This window comes from Lontra canadensis, unplaced genomic scaffold, assembly GCF_010015895.1.
Source record: "Lontra canadensis isolate GAN:19392208 unplaced genomic scaffold, GSC_riverotter_1.0 scaffold41, whole genome shotgun sequence".
Taxonomy (NCBI): Eukaryota; Metazoa; Chordata; class Mammalia; order Carnivora; family Mustelidae; genus Lontra; species Lontra canadensis.
The window spans coordinates 6,029,373-6,049,529 of record NW_022631035.1 but is presented as its reverse complement, the minus strand read 5'-3'; the positions used below and the strand labels follow the sequence as shown (position 1 = coordinate 6,049,529).

The following is a 20,157-nucleotide window of genomic DNA, read 5'->3' as shown; positions in this document are numbered from 1 at the left end:
GGGAAAGGGGCACTGGGGTCTCGATCTTGGGGCAGCAACAGAGGAGCACGAAGGTATAGGGTGCGCCGGGTCTGGGAGGGTGTCGGGGTGCCCGCGGGCCCCTGGGGAGTCTATCGAGCAGCATCCCTCGGGGCTCTGGACGGCGGGGACTGCGGCGCGCGAGGGCGCGGTGGGCGCCGGGGGCGGGGTGCCCTCTGGGTGCCGCAGTGCAGGGCTGCGCCCAAACCTGGCCGCGCCAAGGCGACGGGACGGCGCGGGAGGGGGCACCCGTTAACGGGTAAATATAAATCTTACCTTATCTTGCTCCCTCTCTCTGTTCCCTAAATTCAGCTCGGAGAAAAGATGGATCATGTGAGCGGGACTGAGAGATTTATGGAGCTGAGCTCCCGCGGCTGTAAATCACCCTGCCCTCCCCGGTATAAAGCTCCCGTCCAGCCCGGTGTGGGAGAGAGGAGACGCTCGCCGCCCCCTGACCCCCAGCTCAGCGCCGTCTCCCGGCCCAGCCAGGTGGGTGCCCGGACCAGACGGTCGACGGACGGGGGAGTGGGGACGTTGGTCGGGGTCCGACGGGGCTGCCGCCGCTTCTCCTTCCCTCCGTCGTCGAGCGAGAGACCCAAAGTGTCGGCTTTTCTCTTCCCTTTCCCCAGCGCTTCCTCCACCACCCGCAACCCCCACCCTCCGGGTGAGGAACTTCTCGGTTCCTAAATCTAGGGATGGGGGGGTGACCTGGGGTCCTGTACGCTCTTCCTCCACAGTGACCTGTCCAGGTTCCCCCAGTCGCCCCTGCCATGTCCGAGGAGTCGACCCCGGGCCCCAAGGAGAGCCCGCCGGCAGAGCCACGGGCAGGCTCCCGCGAGGTGTGGAAGAAGGGCGGCCGCCTTCTGTCCGTGCTGCTGGCCGTGAACGTGCTGCTCCTCGCCTGCACGCTCATCAGTGGCGGCGCCTTCAACAAGGTAGCGGTGTATGACACCGACGTGTTCGCGCTGCTCACCACCATGATGCTGCTCGCCTCCCTCTGGATCCTCTTCTACCTCCTGCGGACCGTGCGCTGCCCCAACGCCGTCCCCTATCGGGACGCGCACGCCGGCCCCATCTGGCTCCGAGGTGCCAGGGGAGGTGGGACGGGGAGAGGTGGGGGGGCAGGAGAGGAGCCAGAGGCTGGGACTCTCAGAGGAATTGTGGAGCGCGCGTCAAGGTAGGGGGCTGAGAAATTCCCAGGGGGCCAGATGTGGCCGAAGATGAGATAGGCTGTGGCTAAAGGAGAAGAGGAAGGAAAATAGCCTTGGAAGAAGAATGACGTGAGGGATGGAGGGGGACTTCTTTGCTCTTCCTAAAGACTGAAAAGGGGTGGTCATGGGACAGCCTTAGAGGGAGAGCTGAGGACAGGTGAAGCTGCAACTGAAATAGGCCACTGAGGGCCGTTCTGGCCCCAATCCAAGCAGCCCCAAAGAGACAGGGCTTCCATCCATCCCTCCACCCACCCAACCATCAACTGCCCATCTAGTCATTCATCCTCAGATCTACAAACCATCCTCTCTGACCCCCCACCCCACCCCTCATTCCCAGGTGGGCTGGTGCTGTTTGGGATCTGCACTCTTGTCATGGATGTCTTCAAGACTGGCTACTACTCCAGTTTCTTTGAGTGCCAGTCGGCCATCAAGATCCTGCACCCTCTCACCCAGGCTGTGTTTGTCATCGTCCAGGTGGGTGGGAGGAGCGTTCTCGAGTGTGGTGGAAAGGAGCCGACACCTGGCATGAGGTCTGGAGATCTCTACTCTTCTACCCTGAACAATCAAGTAAGGTGGGGATAGGACTATAGCATGGATCACATGAGTCCATAAATCTGGAAGCACTTGGTAATGAAGTCATATCCAGATGTGAGCTCCTACTTAGGGGCCCTGTGATTTTCATTTCAACCCAAGCAGTGCTGGTATTAACATCTAGGATGTCTGAGTTGGGGTAGCTGCCATGTCTCCTCGAACCTGGCTTGCCCTCCCTGGGTGCCTGTAGAGGGCATCAGTCTCAGCCCAGGGTCCTGGGGGGAGGGGGGCATGGCCGGTTTAGCCTCGGCTACTGCCCATATGTTCTGTATCTGTTCAGGAAATAGGGTACCCTGTACCTGGGATTTTTCAAACAAGTTCAAGAATATGTATTTTTCTTTTTTGCACACACAACATCCTGAAAGATCTCCTGATTGAGCTGAGGCAGGAGTGGTCTTACATGGGACCAGAACGGATCTCATCCCTGCACCACGACCAGAATACCACATGTAGGGTTCCCTCTCCTGAAACATCAGCCCTGTCGATTTCCACAATTCAACACGTTTATGACTTTGGTACTTAACGATAGTGTTACACTTGTTCAGCTCATGGGCTTGAAGAATACTCACAGCAAAAATACAGACGCCCCCACATCAACAAATACCATGACAAGGATTTATTGGTAACTAGGGGAGGGTTGCAGGACAACAAAGGCTAGGAATGGGGCAGGGGATGTTGCCAAGGGGAGGCGAGAAGCCACCAGAGACTCTCTCTACCTTGGATAAGACCCAGCCTCAGACTGGCCTCGCTCCCAGGAATAAGTAACTAGATGGTCAAACTCTACCTGAAAACAACAGTAACAACAAACAAACAAACACCAAGAATTTACAGGCAACATTTTGCAAGTTCTGAAAGAACAGAACTATTTTATACAAATTGTTCCATAGAAAGAGAGAATGTTCCTTATTCGTTTTGTAAAGCTAAGATAAACTTGGTAGGTTAGTATGGGGGCTCTTGAGGAAGAGGGAACATACTGTTGGGTTTGGACACAGGCACTCCAGAGTCAAACACCTCCCCCACTTTCTCTCAACACAGACTTACTTTCTCTGGGTCTCCTCAAAAGACTGTATTCACGTCCATCTGGATCTGACCCGGTGAGTGCTGGCCCCACAGCTCAACATCCGTGCTCCCCTGGGGATGAGCTTTCCAACCTGGGACCTGGGTCCTCTTTCTGCACCCCGGGTGGGGTTTCAGCCAAGGCCCCCTTGCTCTTTCAGCCGATTTCACCAGGCTGTGCTGTGTTGTGTGTATGGGTGTGTGCCTACACACTCATACCTGTGTGTTTTGGTGACATGGGTTATACAGTGCACTGTATGTGCTTTCCTCTAGGAGAGGGAGTGGCAGTGGCCTGAGCCCCTGGACATCCCCTGGCCCTCTCCTGTGTGGCATCCTGGCCAGACTAAGTGTTCCTTCCAAACTCAGCCTCTCTGTTCACCCTGCTTTCTTGCTTCCCAACATCATCTCCCAGTATAGCTCCCCAGCTTTCCAACTCCCCAGGGACCCACCATGGGCCAGCCTCTCACTGGCCTCTCTGCTCCCCCTTCCCAAACAGGTGCGGTCTCATGTTCACCCTCACCACAAACCTGGCCATCTGGATGGCAGCTGTGGTGGACGAGTCCGTGCACCAGACCCACTCCTATGATAGTTCCCACAGCAACACCAGCCACTTTCGCCTCGCCCTTGACCGTGAGTATCCATCCCAGATTAAACCCGTCCAGGGACTTCCAGGCTTTTGGCTGGGTGCTCGACTCCCTTGCCCCCACGAGAGAGGAGAGCCTCCCCCTGCTCCAGGCTCCACCTCTGAAGAAGGGTAGGTGTAGGTGACACCAGAGGGATGGTGTCAAGGAACATCTTCTCTTTCTGGAGGAGGCAGCCTTGGACCCACTGTTCAGGTCTCCATCCTACTGAAGAACGGATTTGGGCTCCAGAATGAAAGGATGAGGGTGATCAAAATGAAGGGGGGAAAAGGGGAGGCAGAATAGCTCAACAGTGGATGCATGGGACAGAGTGTGTCAAGGAGGAGGTAGAAATAATAATCACAATGACAATAGTGACACTTTACTGATATGTCAGGTGCTGTGCTAAGTGTCTTAAACACTCTACTGTACTTAACCCTCACAACTTCCCCATGAGATGGATACTAGGTTTGTTTTTTTGTTTTTTTTTTTATTTTTAAGAGAAAGAGATAGAGAGCAGGAGAGGGGTGGGGGAAGGGGTCAGAGGGTGGAAGAGAATCATAAGCAGACTCTGCACTGAGCCCAGAGCTTGGTGCGGGGCTCAGTCTCACAACCCTGAGATCATGACCTGAGCCGAGATCAAGAGTCAGAGACTTAACCATCTGAGCCTTGAGATGAGTACTGTTAGTATTCCCATTTTATAGATATAGAAACTAAGGCATAAAAGGTTAAATAGAGCTTGAAATTGGGAGAACTAGTGTTGAGATCCATCTTTGCTTTGAACCAATATGATATACTGAGAAAGAATAGGATCCACAGGCCCCCTTGTCCTAGTTCTCTGGACTTCTGTAGGGCCCCCCTTCCCCACCAACCAGACCAGATTACTAAGTCCATCTGGATTTTGCCTGAAGACACACACACTCCTGGTATGGAAGGGTCCAGGCACAGAAAGCGTAGAGCGGAAGACCCCAGCCCAGCCGGACTGATAAAAGACCACCTTGCACAAACAGAGGGTTCCTGAGGATGGTTAAAACCAACCCAGAGGGGGTGCCTGGGTGGCTCAGTTGGTTAAGTGTCAGACTCTTGATTTTGGCTCAGGTCATGATCTCAGGGTCATGAGACTGAGCCCCGCATCAGGCTCTGAGTTGGGTAGGTGTGGAGTCTGCTTAAGATTCTCCCTCTCCCTCTCCCGCTGCTCCTCTCCCTGCACACGTGCATACTCATTCTTTCTCTCTTACTAAAACAAAGCAAAACCAAAAAAAACAACCCAGAGAGGTGGCCAACTTAACATGCTGGGGCCCTGGGGTGCCGAGAGGCCTCCTAGGAAGGTAGCTGCCCCGGCGTTAGGAGTCGGGTCAATAACTCTGCCATTACAAGCCACCTTACCTCGGTGAGCCTCAGTTTCTGCATCAGCAAAACCAGTGGGAATAGTTCTGGGAATCCAAAGAGATGTTTCCCAAGATCCAAGGCATTCTATCGAGCACACTCTGGACACAGGACAAGATTCCTGTGCGTGTGCTACAAACCAAAATGATGGGAGGTCACAGGAGACACCTGCCGAAAGCAGCTCACACTCTGGGCTGAGTCAGATGCGGGGGAGAGCTGCTAGGAAGATTGAACGCTTGGGGTTCCCATGAGGGCCACCATCTATCAGGAACAAAACCTCACCTATCGTGGAGAGCCAGGGGTGATTACTGGTTGGGAAGGATTGGAAATGTCTACCTGCAGGAACAGAATGGATGCAGCAGGCAGAATCTGCGGTTCCGATTTTTGTTAATTGAGCACTGACTGTTTACTGATGCGTCCCAGTCTCTGGCGCATAGTAGGTGCTTAGTAAATATTCGTGGAATGAAGGCACGTGCCAGGCCCTGTGCAGGCATTTTGGGATATGGAGGTGAATAGGGCAGATGGTGATCCCCCAGGGACGAAGGTCACCGTGGAGAGGAGCAGCGCTCCCCCAGGAAGGCGGGAGGGCGGTCCAGCTCCGTGCCTCTCTCCCCACAGCAGAGCAGCGTGCGGGCAGCTCGGTGGGAGGAGACTGTTCCTGCAACACGGCCGTCTGCCAGATCTTCCAGCAGGGTTACTTCTACCTGTATCCCTTCAACATTGAGTACAGCCTGTTTGCGTCCACCATGCTGTACGTCATGTGGAAGAATGTGGGCAGGCTGCTGGCCTCCTCCACCCACGGCCACGGCCACACCCCTTCCCGGGTCAGCCTCTTCCGGGAGACCCTTTTCGCTGGTCCAATCCTGGGCCTGATGCTCTTCGTGGTGGGGCTGGCCGTCTTCATCATCTACGAGGTCCAAGTGAGCGCGGAGGGGGGCCGCCTCCAGCAGGCCCTGGTCATCTACTACAGCTTCAACATCATCTGTCTGGGGCTCATGACCTTGGTCAGCCTGAGCGGCTCGGTCATCTACCGCTTTGATCGCCGGGCCATGGATCACCATAAGAACCCCACTCGGACCCTGGATGTGGCATTGCTGATGGGCGCCGCCCTGGGCCAGTACGCTATCTCCTACTACTCTATCGTAGCCGTGGTGGTGGGCACACCCAGGGACCTGCTGGGGGCGCTCAACCTAGCCCATGCTCTACTCATGATTGCCCAGCACACCTTCCAGAATGTGTTCATCATCGAAAGCCTCCACCGGGGACCGCCCGGGGCTGAGCCCCATGATACCACCCCCAAGGAGCCCTGCCATGGTCTTACCTTTGCCAACCTGGATGCCCTCCACACCTTGCCTGGCTGCCCACCCACTCCTAGGCTGGTTGGCACCAACCCAGTGGGCCCTCAGGAAGCAGTGGCCATCATCTTGGCCCCCAGGGGCGACTGGAGACGCCGGTGCCTGAAGGACATTTCTCTGTTTCTCCTGCTCTGCAATGTCATCGTGAGTAACTGGCGGTCGTGGGGCAGGGGGAGATGGGAAGGAGCTGGGGGGAAGAGAAGGCCAAGGAAGGATTCTCTTTCAGGCTCATTCACGTGCCCTTCTCTGTCTTGCCCCCAGCCCACTGGAGAAGCCTACAGCTCTCTAGGAGAGAAGCAGGTTCGGAGAGGGTCAGATGAAGTCCCTGGGCAAACAGCATCCCAGGGCACAGAGAGAGAATGAAATCCCAGCCTTCTGGCATCTAGGCTGCAGATGGAACTGGAGGAGTCCCAGGGAATGCTGACATGGGGGCTGGGCAGAAGTGAGAGGGAGCTGTGAAGTGATGTAGAGGGAGGGTGCCCTCACCCCTAGGTGGAAGGTGTGACTGCTCCTGGGAACTTGTGACCAGCCCACTTCTCAGAATAATTGGAGCAGCAGCAGGAAGTAGCAGAGACCAGCTTAAGTGTGAGCGCTCTCTTCAAGGGCGGCAGGGGGCTGGCCTGGAAGGGGGGCATTCGCGACAGCGCCCCCTCCGCTTCCTAAGAGAAACCCAGTGCGTTAGCAACAGACTTCACCCCAGGACAGAAACACCCCCCATGAAGACAAACACCCCATAAAAGAATACCCCTCCTGTGGCTACAGCCCAATAGAGAAACAGTCCAGTGTGGATAAAGTCCTCAGGAGAGAAATTTCTAATATGCAAACATGTACCCATGTGAGTACATCCCAAATAAAGAGCAGCTCTACTGAAGTTACACTCAGTATAAAAATGGCCCTTTCAGCTACAAAGTCCAACAGAAAAATATCCCCAATATACAAACAAACACCCCTTTTTTGGGGGGGATTTTATTTATTTATTTGACAGACAGAGATCACAAGTAGGTAGAGAGGCAGGCAGAGAGAGGGGAAGGGAAGCAGGCTCCCCACTGAGCAGAGAGCCTGATGTGGAGCTCTATCCAGGACCCCAGGATCGTGACCTGAGCGGAAGGCAGAGGCTTTAACCTATGAGCCACCCAGGCGCCCCCAAACATCCTTAATGTGGGTCTGTCCTGATGTAGAGCATGTCTGCAGAGGGATTCTACCCAGGGCATAAACTACACCAATGACCCTGACCTGAGTGCATTTTTAGTGTGTTCCCACCCAGCCTGCAGGTAATCGGTTTTAAAAAGAAAAAAAGAAAAAAAAAAAAAAAAAGGTGATCACCAGTCTCTGACCCTCCAGTAGAAGCAATAAAGCTCAAAACCTCCTTAAATCTTGGGCCAGCCTGGGAGCCTCCCCCGCCCCCCACCCCGCTCCCCCCCATCCCCCCACCCCAACCTGGCCCTGCCCTCACCTCCTCCACCCCCATGCAGGGCCCTCTCCAGCAGGCTGGGAGCCACCTTCTGGATGTTTTGCTCAGGGTATCTGCTCCTGGGTCAATCTAGGAGCATCATCTTCGACTCCATTTCAGAGGACAGAAGGTCTCCAAAAGGAGCCTCGCGTGTTCAAGGACAGTCAGCTGGGGTTGGGGAGCGTGGGGCTGCCCTAGAAGCCATTGTTGCTTGCCTCATACCCCACACCTGGACCGTCTGGGCTCCAGTGAAAGATGAAGCAGGCTTCCTTCGTTAACCTCCTCCCAGACCTGGGAAAGGAATGGAGCTGCAGAACGGAGCTTATGGAGGCTGGGGGTGGAGCTCACTTCTGGCTGGATCCTGATACCCCTGCCCTGGGCCTGTGTGATTCTCCCACCGCACACATCTGCACACATCTGTCCAGGAGCGAGCCCCTGATTTGGGCACTTGTGCCAAATTTTCACATCATCTATCTTCTCCTCCTCCCCATCTGACAAATGAGCCATAGTAACAGGGTAGAGAAGTGATCACAGAAGGAGCCCCAGCCTGGGGGTGGGCAAGTTCAGTTGGGTCCATTTTCTGAGCTCCTTAGTGAGTGCCAAACCCTGCCCAATATCCTTAGGTTCCCCATTCACCAGCGTCCAGCCCTTGCTATCCAACAAACTAGAGGGCTGGGACCCCCATCTTGTCACCCCCTCCCCCAGCTAAGTCCACAGCAATGACCTGCAAGTGGCCAGTCTGGGCTAGGTCCTGACGCCCCCCCTCTCTCACCACAGCTGTGGATCATGCCTGCCTTCGGAGCCCGCCCTCACTTCAGCAACACCGTGGAGGTCGACTTCTATGGCTACTCCCTCTGGGCGGCCATCGTCAACATCTGTCTGCCCTTTGGCATCTTCTACCGTATGCACGCCGTCTCCAGCCTGCTGGAGGTCTACGTGTTGTCCTGAAGCCCCTGAGAGACACGTAGGGGTGGGGCTCGGTTCATGTGCCCACTCAGAGACACCCCCGCCCCCACAGGAAAGAACCCCAGGCTGGCAGTCACTGTGCCACATTACCCCCCAACCCCCCTACCCCCCCACCCTGCCCCAGGGGCCCCAGGATAGAATTTGCACCAAAGTTATTTTTCCAGGATGAGTTTTTACATCACAATCAGGACATACCCACCCACCCCAGCAGATTCTGCAGCATGGAGTGGGTGGGGAGGAGAGACCTCTCCCTAGAGCAGCCGGGACCAGGCAAGATGAGTAAGTGTTGGCGGTTCTGGCCCCACCCCTGATCCCAGCCCCGTGGCCTGGCGAGGACTGCTGTCTGGAGCTGGAACCGCCTCCAATTCGCCCCCTGCCCCCCACTTCTTGTCTCAGTCTCCCCACATGAGACAATTGCAGGAGAGGATCTTGGGGCTCAGAGCTGGAAGGAACCCTGGAGATTTTCAGGTCTCAAGCTTTTCAGTGAGAGAGGCAAATCGGAGTTACAGGTTGTTACAGACTAGTAAGTACCTGGGTGGCTGGGAGGGGCTGGACAGAGTAAGCAGGCTGCCATCTTCCTCTTCCCCTTATCCTCAAAGGCCAAATACACTTGTTTATGTGTTCCATGAAGCAAGAAAGGTTAGGAAAGACTGACCTAGCCCAACTAGGTCACGTTACCTCTCTTTTTACAAAGGAAACTGAGGCCCAGAGAGGTAAAGTGACATGCCCAAGGTCACAGAGCTAAAGAGAGCCAGAGCCTTTCTACTAAGAATAATATTCAAACAGCAGAACTTCTTTTTCTTTAAATAAAATATTTCAGGAACCCAAGTTTGTAAACACAAACAGAGCTGTTCTAGTTGAAGAGGTGTTGGGGGGGCACAGAACCTCACTGCATGGGGCTTCCTCTTACCCACCACCCCCACTCCCTGGGGGGTCCCGAGGCAAAGCCCTAGGGCTTCTAATCCAGAAAAGGCACGAGATGAACTTAGCAGGGAGAGAACCTGAGAAAGCCAGGCAGAGACTGAAGAGGAGACTTGCCAACTAGAAGAGGAGGAAGAATTGGTGCCCAGCCACAGTCAGGTGAAGGGAGGCAGGCCAGAGTGGGGACTGGGATGGGGGCTGGGGTGGGAGAGATGGGAGCAGCGGCACCTCGAGCACTGGGGACTTGAGAGGAGGAACGCACCTGGACCCTTCCAGCAGAATGAGGGGGGCAGGTCTCAGAGGCTGCGGGAAGAGTGAGGAGGGCCAGAGGGGGCGACTTCCCTCCCCCACCCGCCTCCTGGCTCGTCAGAATGAGGTCTCTTCCTCCCCAAGTTCACGTTCGATTTAGGGAGAGAGAGTGGAGTGGCGAGGTTGCTGCGAGACCGCACCCCTCCCGAGTACTGGGTGAGGTACAGAGAAAGACGACGCCAGACCTGGGGGAAGAGGGGCTCAGGCTGCTCCCTGCTTGGCCACCAGAGGAAAGTGCGGCCGGAACCCCTTTGCTGCGGCTTAAGGACGTTGCACCCCACCCCACCCGGGAGGCGGGCGGTCGCAGGTCTACTGACCCTGAGGCCGCAAGCCTGCCCCGCCTCCTGCCCCGCCCTCCCGCCTAGCCGCCTCGCTATTGGCTGCACGGCCTGGGCTGGAGCCCCTGGCGGGGTAATTAACGAAGGATTAATGAGATCCCCTAAGTCAACAGAAAAATCGATGGGGCAAGGAGCCCGAGCAGCGGCTGCGCAGTCCCGCGAGGGGAGGGCGTCGGGGGTATCGGTGCGGGCGCGGGGGCCTCACCAGGACTAAAGATCGGCGCTGTGCTCGCAGTCGGTGGTCAGCCGGCCGCGATGCCCGGCCAGGCCTCAGGTAAGGCTCCCGGCGGCCCGGCTAGGCACAGGGAGCGCCCTTGGACTGCTGGCGGGGCATTCCCGGGGAGCCCACCTTGACAGCGACACCTATTCCGCCCCCAATACCAGGTTCAAAGACTAGGGGCTACAGGGATAGGAGGGGGAGGGCGGGATGAGTGGGCGGAGACCAACCCCTGGCGACCACGGAACCCGCCCTTCTCTGCCCCCTACCCCAACTCTAGCTCCGCGCCCCACCTCCTTTCCGCGGATGGAGCGCACACAAAAGTCAGCAGGGCGCGCCCCACCCCAGCGGGTCTGCGCGCGCACAGCCAAAGGTGGGTGCCGAGGCCAGAAAGAAGCAAAAACCGGGACCTCTGGGTAAAGGGGTGTGGAGTTGGGACTGCCTGGACGCCCAGTCTGAGGCATATGTGTAGCGGCTGCCCCAGGCCCCGCAGTCCCTCGAGTGGCTCGTAGAGAAAGACCCAAGCTCCCAGTCCGCGCTCAGCAGCCTCCTCCGGAGCTGGCCCTGCGCTCCTAGCCAGGCGCCGCGCCCCGACGGCTGAGCCGCTTTCATCACCTGTCTCTAATCAAGACCCACAAACCAGTTTGGTGTTCCGGCCCTCCCTTGGACTGGCGTCGCGCCGAGGGAAGTGCCAGAGGGCGGCGGATTCCTCCTTGTCAGTCCTGGGTGCCCTCCCCCTCTTCCCCGAGACCCCTATGTGCCCCACCCTGGCACACTCCCCGCGGCGGACGGAATTCGCCCCTTTCAGCGCTCCCTCTAGCGACTGTTGGAGGGTGGGATTGGGGATGGGGAGGATAGGGAAGACAGGGCGAGGACCCTGGAGAGAGGGGACCCGGAATCTTGTTCTCCAGTGTCCCCTCTAGGCCTGCAGTCCAGCAAAAACCGCCCCTGAAATTCACCAGTAATCCTGACCCTTCCAGCGTCTCCAGGACCTCGGCAGAACTGGAAGGAAATGTACGAATAGCTAACAGGCTCTAAGTGCATTTACATGCATTAAATCACTTAATTTTGAGAAAACCCCTATGAGGTAGGTATTATGCCTTAAGTCCTTCGTTTATTCATTCAAGAAATCTTTAATGAGCATCTTCTATGTACCAGGTACTATTCCATAGTTGTACATCCATTTTACATATGGGGAAACCAAGGCACGGAGAGTCTAAGTAGTTTATCCAAGATCACAAAGGTAGTAAATGACAGAATTTGGACTCTTTTTTTTAAAAAATATGACTTATTTATTTATTTATTTGATAGAGAAAGCAGAAAGAAAGCCCACGAGTGAGGGGAGGGGGGAGTGGAGGGGCAGAGAGAGAGGGAGAAGTGGACTCCCTGCCAAGCAGGCAGCCCAACCTGAGGCTAGATCCCAGGATCCTGTGCTAGTTACCAGAGCCAAAAGCAGACGCTTAACTGGCTGAGCGATCCAGCAGCCCCCAGACTCTGGGCTCCTAATCATTAGGCGATACTGCCCTGGGAAGAGGAGACAGATTCTGGGGAAGGCTGAAAATGAGCAGTCAGAGTTGGGAGAAACGGGGCAGGGAGGTATCCTTATGAGCCTTAAACGCTTGCTCAATTTAGGCGGGGGAGCCTGGGTGGAAAGATAAAGATCATCTCTAAAGTCTCCCAGGCTGGGCTGGGATGGAAAGCACAGAAGGAGAAGGGTCTCTGTCCATGTCTTGGGTGCTGAAATCTCCGCCAGAATATGGCAGAGTCAGTCAGTGAGAGCGTCTTGCCTGTGCTAGGTTTGGAGGATTCAAGTTAAGCAGGACCTGGTTTCTACCCGGAGGAGCTCTTGGCCTTGAGGGGAGCCAGCCATGCTCACAGCCCCTCCCCAGACAGTGCACACCCACTCTCAGCAGATGCTTGAGCAGGGAGAGAATGCTTCCCAGGAAAGGTGCTTAAGGTAGGTGATGAGGATGGGCGAGAGCCATTGGTGGAAGGTGGCAGGCAAGGCAGAGGAACAGCAGGCTCCAGGAGTGAATCAGGGAGGCACAAGAAGTGTGGAGCCCTGAAGCCCTCTGGCTGGGCCTGGATCAATATGGGGGCCGGTTCCCGAGTGTGACAGAGGGCCTGGACAGGGAGGGGGAAAACTGGAGCAAAGACGACAGAGAGACCTGGGAAAGGGGGACAAAATCACCTGTAGAAACTTAAAGAAAGGACTGAGTGTTCTTATTCTCTTTGCCATAAGAGAACCAAAGAAGGTATATATATTGAGCAAGTTCATGTGGGAATGTGGGGGCCGGAGAGGCTGTATTTTAAAGACAGATGTGGTGAGGGTTTTTTGGTGGTTACAGAGAGGAGAAAGCTAATGCTTCTGAAGTTCAGAGTCCACAGGCAAAGACAGAGCAAAACACAGTGAGTTAAATGGAGCGAGCATGATAAGTGATGATGCAGCAACAAGTTTGGGGTGCAGTGGGGGTTCCTAGTGCAGCCTTGACATGGGGTTCAGGGAAGGCCGCTTAGAGGAGGTGGGATTCTGCTCTAAGTTGCAGTCAGCCAAAGGGCAAGGGGGCGGACATCATGGGCAAAGGGTGGAGTGAGTGTGGACAGGGAGGTGAGCCAAAGCCAGCACATTGTGGGAACTGCAGCGAGATGACACAGCCCACAGAAGGGAGTGGGGTCCAAGGACAGTGCGAGAGGTAAGTCAAGGCAAGACCAGGAAGCAACCAACAGAAGCTAGCCTCCAAGCCCAGACAAAACATGCACTGCCTGGTTTCCTTATGAAAGGCTGTGCAGGCTATGCAAGGTAGTTTGGACTTTATCCTGAGGGCAATTGTTTGCCTTTTTCTTAATTTATTATTTTAACCCAAGTATAATTAACATACAGTGTTATATTAGCTTCAGGTGTCCCCTATAGTGATTCAAGAATTCTATATATTCATCAGTGCTCAGCACGATAAGTGTGCTCTTAATTCCCATCACCTACTTAACCCACCCAACTCTCCTCCGTAACCACCCGTTTGTTCTCTAAGAGTCTGATTTCTCATGTCTCCTTTTTTCTTTGTTCATTTGTTTTGTTTCTTAAATTCCATATATGAGTGAATTCTTGTGGTATTTGTCTTTCTCTGCCTGACTTATTGAAATAAGTCACAGCAATTTGTTGCCTTTGTTGGGCTTGAAGTAGGGGAGAGGCACAGTGGATAAGGAGAACCAGTCCAGGAGAGAGAGCAGGGGGCCCTGGACTAGGGTAGAGGTTGAGGTCAAGAAAAATCTAAGGGAGGGACACCTGGGTGACTCAGTCATTAAGCGTCTGCCTTTGGCTCGGGTCACGATCCCAGAGTCCTGGGATCCAGCCCCAGTGGGCTCTGTGCTCAGCGGGAAGCCTGCTTATTCCTACTCCCTCTACTTGTGTTCCCTCTCTATCTAATAAATAAATAAAATCTTAAAAAAAAAAGAAAAGAAAAATCCAAGGGAGACTTGTGGGCTAGAATGAACAGGTTTGGACCTGAGAGGTGGAGGGGTGAGGGGAGAGGTCAGGAGGATGCCCAGCTACTCTAGGAGAGGTGGGGAGGAAGACACCACTCGCTGAGATAGTGCAGGCCTCCTATAGCCTGGAGGATGGGGACAGAGAGCACTTGGAACCATGGGCCCAGAGCACCAAGCATGTAAGGGCAGTGGCAGCCCCAAAGGAAGGCACCAGAGGTGGCCGGGGATATTGAGAGCCTCCCAGGTTAGCTGAGGGGAAGCCTCCCACAAGGACAGCACCCAGGGCATCCCCACTCTCTAATGCGGCTTCAGTCCCACAAGGAATGGGTACCTGAAGGGCCCACAGGGGAGGGTGCTGGACTCCAGGCTGTGGCCCTGAACTGCAGGAATGCTGCGACCTGATATTTGGGTTCAAGAAAGGCATGGCAAAGAGTTGGCCTGAGTGAAAGCTTGAGGACGGTGAGGAAGTAGCAGAAGACATCCAGGGAAAGAGAAGAGTCAAGAGTGGTGTTCCCCATGTTGTGCTGAGCATTCATAGGTTGTCTGGGAGTCGGGGTGGGGGGATGGTACATACAGAAGTCAATTCTGTCCAGGTCTGGGGCATAGCATGCATGCTGTTTCCAAGTCCCTTGTTCATGGCAGACATTGCAAATCAATCCCAGAACTTTCCCCCCTAAACCTTAATGTGCTTTAAAATTAATTTTAATTAGATAAATAACGTGCTTTTAAAAACTAGAACGTTAAACCATCCCCAACCCTAATACCCTCCTCTCTTCCCCAGAAGAAAGTCCTGTTGTTAATCTGGTGGGTGTCTTCTAGACCTTTTTTTTTTTTTAAGATTTTATTTATTTGACAGACAGAGATCACAAGTAGGCAGAGAGGCGGGCAGGGATGGGGGGAAGCAGACTCCCCGCCAAGCAGGGAGCCCGATGTGGGGCTCGATCCCAGGACCCTGAGATCATGACCTGAGCCGAAGGCAGAGGCTTAAACCCACTGAGCCACCCAGGTGCCCCTCTTCTAGACCTTTTAAAAGGAGTAATTTTAGGGCACCTGGGTGGCTCAGTGGGTTTAAGCCTCTGCCTTCGGCTCAGGTCATGATCTCAGGGTCCTGGGATCGAGTCCCGCATCAGGCTCTCTGCTCAGTGGGCAGCCTGTTCCCCCTCTCTCTCTCTCTCTGTCTGCCTCTCTGCCTACTTGTGGTCTCTCTCTGTCAAATAAATAAATAAAATCTAAAAAAAATTAAAAAAAAATAAAAAATAAATAAAAGGAGTAATTTTATCTATACCCATATGTAACCATAATAGGGTATCAAATGACAGCCACACTCGGCCTCAGGATCCTTTTCAACACAGCATGCTAGGCAACCACTACCCAACTAACCAGAGTCAGAGCAAGAGAGGACACCTACTTGCGCTCCCTGCCTTCAGAAGGATTGGGGCGCCTGGGTGGCTCAGAGCCTTCAACTCAGGTCATGATCCTGGAGTCTCAGGATGGAGTCCCGCATCCGGCTCCCTGTTCAGCGGGGAGTCTGCTTCTCCTTCAGACACTACCCCCTCTCATGCTCTCTCTTTCAAATAAATAAATAAAAATTTTCAAAATTTTTTTTTTAAAGAAGGGAGATTCCTCCCAGACATCAGTGGAACACAAACTGCCTTGTTGTGATGCAAAGTCACAACCCTGGAAAATGTCCAGCATCCAGACATGATGCCGACGTCCCCATGGCTCCCGTAACAAGACGTTATTTTCCATCTCAAGATCAGACACTGAGGCAGAGAGTGGGATAGCCCTGCAGGGTGTTGGGAGAGAGGTATTCCTCAAGCCAATCAAAATAACCCCTATGTTTCTTTAGAGCACAAAGAATTTCCAGATGCCCAGGTCTGTTTGAACCTCCTCGGGTCCTGTAAAGTAAACAGGGCAGCTGCTGTCCTTTCCCCTGTCCTACCAGGGAGGTTGCATATCTTGCCCTAGGTCTCACAGAAGTCCCCTCCATGAAGCCAGGATAGCCTGGCAGCCCACCAGGACCCTTTCTCCCCAGCCACTTCTCAGGCTCCATCCATGGCCTCCCCGGAAGCACAGGAGACTGGAGCAGCCCCAGCCGAGGGGAGCCAAGTGGACGCGGGGGCTGAGAAAACGGGAGCTCCTGCCTCACCCCACCAGCGGTCCTGGCTGGTGCGGCATTTCTCACTGCTGCTGCGGAGGGACAGGCAGGCCCAAAAGGCGGGGCAGCTCTTCTCAGGGCTCCTGGCCCTCAATGTGGTGTTCCTGGGTGGAGCCTTCATCTGCAGTATGATCTTCAACAACGTGGCCATTACGCTGGGTGATGTGTGGATCCTGCTGGCCGTGCTGAAGGCCCTGTCCCTCCTCTGGCTCCTCTACTTTGCCGCCCGCACCACCCACCACCCGCGCGCCGTGCTCTACCATGACCCTCACGCGGGACCCATCTGGGTGCGGGGTGAGTGTGGGGCCACTGAGTGGGTGGGGAGGGGTGGGGTGGGAGAGCCAGGTCCCGGGGAGATTTCAACAGCCCCCTGGCCCGGCCAGGCTCCCTGGTGCTCTTTGGCAGCTGTACCATCTGCCTCAACATCTTCCGGGTGGGCTACGACGTGAGCCACATCCATTGCAAGTCACAGCTGGAACTCATCTTCCCTGTCATCGAGATGATCTTCATCGGCGTCCAGGTGACATTCCGCTCCCGTCCCCGCACCGCGTGCACACAGGCCCGACCTGTGCCTAGAAACCGCCACACAGGCAAATACATACATGGCCCGGGGGTGGGGGTACACACATACCACAGCCCCCCACTAATGTCTGCCTCCACGTACCCACAACCACACACACCTACGTGTACCTGCACACCCAATGTGTCACTGAAATGCAGACCCCTACAAATACATCTGCCTGTGCATATTTGCATATAATGAAATCTACACCCCCCCACACCCCCACCCAGGTACACAGAGCTACTCTTAGCAAGGGGTACTTACTACTACTACTACTCGCGCTCCTGAGTCCCTGTCCCGTGCTGGCCATTGTGCTAGGCATTTCTTTGCGTTGTCCTTTCCATCTCCCCAGTGAGTAGGCATTCCCTGGAGAGGTAGGCATTTTATGTAGCCTCGTTTTAGAGCTAAGGAGACCAAGGTTCTGAAATATTTTGCCGCTGGCCCAAGATGACACAGCAAGGAAATAGCAGAGCCAGGATTCCAATCCAGACTTCCTCACTGTCACTTCCATTGTAAATACACACAAGGAATTGGGGCACGCACCCCACAGTCCCACCACCACGACCCCCAGCCCTGGGCTCAAGGCCCCATCTCTTTCAGACCTGGGTGCTTTGGAAACACTGTAAGGACTGTGTTCAGATCCAGACCAATTTCACTAGGTAAGATGGAGTCCTTTCTCTCCCTCCAACTCCTGGGTTCCTCCAGCCCCCTGCTAGCACTGCTCCCACAACTTCCTTGGACATGGTGTCCCTGGGGCCGAGGGTTTGTCTGGGAAGGGGTCCCAAGTGACTCCTAGGGTTGCCTCCCCTGTAGTCCTTATGTCAAATGGGATCTGGCTTCGGGAAAGAGAGGTCACCCCAAAGGCAGTGGTGATGAGGGCGGGGCACCTGGGGAGCTGGCCAGGCTGTGTGGGCAGAGTGTGGCACCTCCTCCAGGTGTGGCCTAATGCTGACCCTGGCCACAGACCTGCTGCTGTGGGTTCTGGCTGTCACCAACGACTCCATGCACCGCGAGATCGAGACTGAGCTCAACGCCCTCATGGAAAACTTCTTTGGTACGGAGGAGATGTGATTCCCGGCCTCAAACGCAAACACACACACACACACACACACACTCCCTACTGGTGCAGCTGGTTTCCTCCGAGCAGGGCCCATCTGAGTAACTATCATACCTTTGCGCCCTGCCCCCTCCCAGGCAATGACACCAACACCTGCCTCTGTCTCAATGCCACCGTGTGTGAGGTCTTCCGGAGGGGCTACCTGATGCTCTACCCCTTCAGCACCGAGTACTGCCTCATCTGCTGCGCTGTGCTCTTTGTCATGTGGAAGAACGTCGGCCGCCGCCTGGCGCCCCACACAGACACTCACCCCGGCACCCCTCCCTTCCGCCTGCACGGGGCCATCTTTGGGCCACTGCTGGGCCTGCTGGCCCTGGTGGCGGGCGTGTGCGTCTTCGTGCTCTTCCAGATCGAAGCCAGTGGCCCCACCATTGCGCGCCAGTACTTCACCCTCTACTATGCCTTCTACATAGCCGTGCTGCCCTCCATGAGCCTGGCATGCCTGGCGGGCACGGCCATCCACGGGCTGGAGGAGCGCGAGCTGGACACGCTCAAGAACCCCACCCGCAGCCTGGACGTGGTGCTGCTCATGGGCGCGGCGCTGGGCCAGATGGGCATCGCCTATTTTTCCATCGTGGCCATCGTGGCCACTCGCCCCCATGAGCTGCTCAACCGCCTCATCCTGGCCTACTCGCTGCTGCTTATTCTGCAGCACATCGCGCAGAACCTCTTCATCATCGAGGGCCTGCACCGGCGCCCGCTCTGGGAGACGGCATCCGAGGACCCCGCAGGGAAGCGAGAGGCTGAGCCGCCCCGCCGGGGATCCCTGCTAGAGCTGGGCCAGGACCTGCGGCGGGCCTCGCTGGCCTACATCCACTCCTACAGCCACCTCAACTGGAAGCGGCGGGCACTCAAGGAGATCTCGCTCTTCCTCATCCTCTGCAACATCACAGTGAGTGGGAAGGGGCTGGGGGCGGGGCGGGGCGGGGCGTTCTGCGTGGGGGCGGAGCTGGCCGGGCGCATTCCCGGGCTCGTTGACTATGGCAAGGGCGATTGACCTGTCCCTTGTATTGTCGAGGACACCTGCCTCTTTCCAACTAGCCCCGTGCTGCTTGAGAGCAGGGTCCCCCCAGCGTCCTGCAAGGTGCCTGGCATGCGTGAACGTGCGAGGCATGACGCTAAGTGCTCTTTACCAAGAAACGTAAGATTTCCATCCTCTGCAAGTTTACTCTCTAGTTGGAGAGACACCTGGCAACCCGCTGGGGAATTACCAAATAATTGATCGTTCACTGAATTTGGTCAACGGAAGAGATCATCAAGTGCCTGGTTTTCTAAAAACTCTCCAGTGGAAGGAGTTAAGGATAACTGCTTGGTAACTGCTGAGGTCCCTTGTCCGCCTCTCCATGCTGCCGCTGGGCATCTCACTGATTCCACTCGCTAACCCCGAGCAGCAGGCCCCGTTAGGCACCATCCCGGCGCCTGTTTGGCAGATGGGGAAATTGAGACTTAGGTGGTCCCAGCAATGCCGAGACAACCAGGGTGATCTGAGGGCATGTCGAACGCCACGTCCCAGGTGCGTCGCGCTGGAAACTCTTCAGGTGGTGAAGCCACCGCCACATGCCATAACCTGGCCCGAAAGTGCAGTAGGAGCTCAGAGAAGGAAGTGCAGGCCCGAGGGGCCAAGGAAGGCCTCATGAAGGTTGAGTCTGGGCCTTGAGAAAGGGGCAGAATTTGGACAGAAGCCAAGGCCGGTGGAGGGAGCAGAGAAGGTTAACACTGGAAGAAGGGGGTTGAGGTCGGGGCACAGGGAAGCCCAGCTTGGCTCAGAAGGTTGGGCCATGGCTGGTGGCAGTGTGGGGCCTCATGGACCCCTGGAGTTCAGACTGGCAAGCCAGGGAGGTGGCTGTGGTATGGGGTGGGGGTAGTGAGGGGGGAAGGCTGGCTTTGAAAGCCCAGGGCTGAGGAGATGTTAGGGTGGGGGCCTGCCTCCCCCATCCCCAAGTGGAGTGTCCTGGGGCACGGAGAGTCCTCTCCTCTCACCCCCCTCTTCTCCTCCCCAGCTGTGGATGATGCCCGCGTTTGGCATACACCCGGAGTTTGAGAACGGGCTAGAACAAGAATTCTATGGCTATCGGACCTGGTTCACCATCGTCAATTTCGGCCTGCCTCTGGGGGTCTTCTACCGAATGCACTCTGTTGGGGGGCTGGTGGAGGTCTACTTGGAGGCCTGAGGCTGCCCAACGACCTGGCAGAACTCCAAAGTGCCAATGCTGGGGAGAAGGTAGCCCAGAGCCTCTGAGAAGGGGTACCCAGACCAGACTGGATTCCCCAAAGCCTCCCCCTCCCCAGATCCTCCCTGAGATGGAGAGCACTGTCTGCAGCCCGAGACCAAGGGCAGGACCTGGACACTGAGCTTCGGATGCCCATGCCTGGGACATGCTTGCCCCTGCTCACTACCACAG

The 20,157-nt window shown here is 55.7% G+C and overlaps 2 protein-coding genes across 2 annotated transcripts; both read left to right on the top strand.

Annotated features, from left to right (window-relative positions):
• The first annotated feature begins 788 nt into the window (after window positions 1–788).
• Window positions 789–8,668, top strand: OTOP2 (otopetrin 2). Its single transcript, XM_032871050.1, has 6 exons — window positions 789–1,104; window positions 1,567–1,703; window positions 2,856–2,914; window positions 3,373–3,506; window positions 5,504–6,381; window positions 8,465–8,668. The coding sequence occupies exons 1-6, from the start codon at window positions 789–791 to the stop codon at window positions 8,633–8,635; spliced, it is 1,695 nt and encodes a 564-aa protein (XP_032726941.1). The 3' UTR covers window positions 8,636–8,668.
• A 2,822-nt stretch (window positions 8,669–11,490) lies between these two features.
• OTOP3 (otopetrin 3) lies at window positions 11,491–19,932 on the top strand. The gene is made up of 7 exons (XM_032871049.1): window positions 11,491–11,525; window positions 15,954–16,370; window positions 16,460–16,596; window positions 17,239–17,297; window positions 17,574–17,692; window positions 17,833–18,647; window positions 19,756–19,932. Exons 2-7 carry the CDS (start codon window positions 15,974–15,976, stop codon window positions 19,924–19,926), a joined length of 1,698 nt encoding a protein of 565 aa, XP_032726940.1. The 5' UTR covers window positions 11,491–11,525; window positions 15,954–15,973; the 3' UTR covers window positions 19,927–19,932.
• Window positions 19,933–20,157: the final 225 nt, after the last annotated feature.